A 4,250-nucleotide genomic window follows, 5' to 3' on the forward strand; every position below is an offset into this window, starting at 1 on the left:
ACAACCTGAATTTGCATCAGCAGATGAGTAGTCAAGATTCTCTAAAGAAACCGAAACAGCAAGGCATACATATGTACACAGAGAGCAAGATTGTGGGGGTTGACAAGTCCAAAATCTTTAGTCCTCTGTGAAACTGGAACTCTCATTCACTGGCAGGAATGTAGCTACTTTGGAAAATAATCAGCAGTTCCTAAAATGATCAATCCTGGCACTGCCATATGACCCAGCAATTCTACTCTACGGTTTATATCCAAGAGAAATTAAAACATATATGTCCACACAAGAATTTGCACATAAATGTTCATAACAGCATTATTCATAATAGCCCCAGAGTAGAAACAATCCAAATGCCTATCAAGTGATGAATGAATACAGTGGAATATCATTTGGTGTTTAAAAAAAAACCTGAAGTACTGATGCACGCCACAATGTGGGTGAAGAGATGGTAGCTAAAGGGAATCATTACTTTGGGGGGTGATGGAATGCTCTAAACTTGAGGTGTTGATAACTACACATATTTGTAAGCATACCTAATCCACCAGACTGTACTCTCTAAATGCATAAATTGCATGATATATTGATGATATCTCAATGAAGCTGTTTTTCTTTTAAATATAGCACAGAACCTCAGGAAGTATTCATGCTGTTGCTCAAAGAACTAATTCAATCTACAATCACAGCTAATTCACTATCTTTTTTTTTTTTTTTTAAACTGTTAATCCACATATAAGTGCTTCATGAAATATTGGTAAGAGGCATAATATTATTTCCCAGAAAATTCCAGGAATCTGTGAAATGATTAATTAGGCTTGTACTCATTCCAACTGGGATGGGGTTACCATTGGTGTTCCTACTCATATTTATCCACTACTCAATTGTCTCCATCTCTGCGGGGTGAGAAAATTTGAAGACTCTGGGTCTCTAGAAAAAAATGAAATAATTAACCTTAAGAAGGATCACCAGGTCAACTCTCCTTTCTTGTATATGTCAACCTGAAAACCTTTCATCAGCTGTACTTCCGTGCAAAGGTCTACAAGTAGAATTGATCCAACACCATTTCTATTTCACCATCTTTTATTACTTGCCCAAGGATATGATTATTTTTAATATTCTATTAGAGATTTGAGCCCTGGTGTGACACTCTGGCATAAGCACTGGACTATTAACATGCTAACCACAAGGTTGACAATTCAAACCAGCCACTAATCAGAAACCCTACATCAGGTCCCTATGAGTAGAAACCGACTTAGTGGTAAACAGCAACAACATTAGAGATTAGAAGGAGCTCACCTGCTAAGCAAAAGGTTGGCAGTTTGAACCCCACCAGTACTTCTAGGGAGAAAGATGTAGCAGTCTGCATCTGTACAGACTGACAGCCTAGGAAACCCTATGAGGCAGTTTAATTCTGTCCTGAAGGTTCACTATGAGTCGGGATCCACCCAACAACAATGAGTTTGTTTTATGTTTTTTAAATTTATGATTGATCTTTCACTTAAATAAAATGAAAGTGTATTTTGAGGTCGTCTTTTTGAATTATTATTATTGTTGTTTTCTGTCTTCTAATAGGAACGCCCTCCTAAGCCTGAAGCTCCCTGGCTACTTACTGTCACATGGTTTGCGTGCTGTGACCTAGAAGAATCATTTCCAGTTTTTAAAGGAATTACAAAGTATTTATTGTTACACCCAATTTCCATACGCTTAGGTAATATGACAAAGAGAATTTGCTGCAAGGGGTTGCTACAGCCTCTTGAATCCTAACTTTAATGCTTCCTTTATTCTGACCACTTCTTCTATATCAATATTTTCCATTGGGAATTTCTTCATTACTAGGAAACTGTGCTTCCTGATTCTTGATTTTAATGCTTCACCCATGAGTTTTCAATATGTCATGTTTTCTATTATATCCACTTTGGTGTGGTACTGTAGAATAAGCCCTGGACTGCTAGTCTCAAGGTCATTGGTTTAAACCCTCCTCAGAAACCCTATACAGGTCACTATGAGTCGGAACCTACTTGATAGCACTTATCCATTTTAGTTTACCTGTAAGTGCTGTTTGACTTGTATCTTTTAAAACTCCTTTTGGAGGAGAGCACATAAAGAAAAGTGCACAAATCAAAACTAGACAATTTGATTAATTATCAAAATCTAAATCCACTTTTGTAAACACTACCTAAATCAAGAAAGATGAGTAATAACATCCAAAATCTCTTCACGGTCCTCCCCACTACCTCTTCTCTCTTCCCAAAGGCAATACTGCTCTGAATGATGACATTCTGAATTAACTTTCCCTCACAAGTTTGAATATGTTGACCTTTCCATTTCCAAGGAGCATCTGGAGAGTCTGAACCACCTACCTTTAGGCTGGCAGTCTAGTGCTAATCCTACAGCGAGCGCCACACTAGGACTCTAGTCAGATAGTCTCTCTTCTTTAGCAGGAAAAGTTCTATTCAATTATGTGTTTTTATAATTATTGCTACATTTTGATGGTCCCCAATGGTGGAAGATTTTGTCCACTAGAAGATATTTGGAAATTTCTGGAGACAGTTTTGGTTACCACAACAGGGGTGAAATTACTGGTACCAGTGAGGAAAGCTACAGATGCTATTGCACATTTTACGATGATCAGGACAGCCTCCCACAACAAAGAACTACTTGGTCCAAAATCTCAATAGTCCCATGGTTGAGAAACCCTTATCTATTTAAACTTCTGTCATATTATTTTGTGGAGGTTGTTTCGTTTGCTTCATTTATTTCTTCTTCTTTCTTGCCATCAGATGGATTGTCCACACTCTTATTTTCTTTATTTCCCCCTCTACTGATCTGCAGTTCTATGCTCTATTTCCATTCTTTCAGTATATTCAGAACATGAATCTCTATTTAACTGTATACTCCCAGAAAGTATAGCCATTTAAAGTCTATATGGAGCAACATTTCTAGGATTCTAATGTACTCATTTGATTTTTTAAATAGACTATAAAATTTTCAATGCTCTTCAATAACTATACCAAAATTTTTCTATATTGCGGACCAACTAAACAAGACAACAACCAAAGGCAGAAGTGAACACAAAATGAAAACTACTCAACAGAAGCCCAGATATGGGCATGAGACACACCAGAAGCACAAGGCGCTGGACTGAGCCTCATACACACAGAGCCAATGAAAAGAAATGGGTGGAGCAGAGAAGGCAAAGTAATTCTGGGGACCATTCATTCTTTTTGGATAAAAGGCATCTGTGTTCTTATCCATGTCAATTGGGACTTAAAGTTTCAACAAACGAAAAGAACTTTCCTGGTTTCACTTGTTAAATTTCAAGGTTTATTTTGGAAATCCTGCAGAATTATGAAGATTTGCACATGTGTAACAGGATGGCTTGTGTTCTGAAAATGAGCGTTAGATCGTTGCAAAGAATGTTTAATTTTCACTCCAACGTCATGCTTGCCTTCAAAAGATTCTTAATTGCCCCAATCATTTCACCTTGAAGGTTCCGCATGCTTCATGCCCTATTGGTTGGGATTTCTTCTCATTTATAATATACATGATTCGATCCTATTTGGTTGACCCAAGTCCTAGTGATTATATGATAAATAATGAGAAAAGAAGTTCTTTTGGAATAAATGGTGCTACCTGGTCCTCAGAGCAATGTAACTGCCTTCAGGTGTGCCCTATAGTTTGATGCCATGTAAAGTCTGTCTTCTGTATAGAAATAAGAGGTCTTGCAGAGTGGCATACTACTCCATAGCCAGGGTCTGAATGTCACAAAATTTCTGTCACTGGCTCTTTGACTGCCACTGTTAGATCCTCAGAGGAGAGCCTCAGCAGACCAAGTAGAGAAAGTAGCTTCCCAGCTCTGAACTACAATCCACCTGTTTTGCTTAACTTATTATTATGTTCAACCCAAGGAACCTGTTCCATCACTGGAGAACACACAGGCTCTGTTGGCTTGCTGAGAGGCTAACAGCACACCATATACCTGGTCTGCAGCAATCCCCATGCTACTTCTTACCACCCATTATAGCCACTCTGAAGGCTAATTAGGATCCAAGCCCTCATGTAAGATACAAGTCCATTTCTTATCAATGCTGCAGGGCTGGGAGAAGGCGATGAATAATGTATTTGATTTATTGGGACAGATATTGAATTTATTATTTTTGTCATTCAGATTACTTATGCAGGGATTTCCCATTTACTTTATCTGTCATAGGGTATTGTCGTTGTAGTTGTTAGGTGCCATTGAGTTGGTACAGACT

The 4,250-nt window shown here is 38.1% G+C and overlaps 1 protein-coding gene across 1 annotated transcript in view; it reads left to right on the forward strand.

The window, feature by feature from the left end:
* DNAH6 (dynein, axonemal, heavy chain 6) overlaps positions 1-4,250 on the forward strand; it is a 305,590-nt gene that overhangs the window by 231,106 nt on the left and 70,234 nt on the right. The window contains 1 exon segment of the mRNA XM_006866588.1: positions 1,567-1,702. Coding sequence (XP_006866650.1) covers positions 1,567-1,702 — 136 coding nt within the window.

The sequence above is a fragment of the Chrysochloris asiatica genome, unplaced genomic scaffold (genome assembly GCF_000296735.1).
Source record: "Chrysochloris asiatica unplaced genomic scaffold, ChrAsi1.0 scaffold00093, whole genome shotgun sequence".
Taxonomy (NCBI): Eukaryota; Metazoa; Chordata; class Mammalia; order Afrosoricida; family Chrysochloridae; genus Chrysochloris; species Chrysochloris asiatica.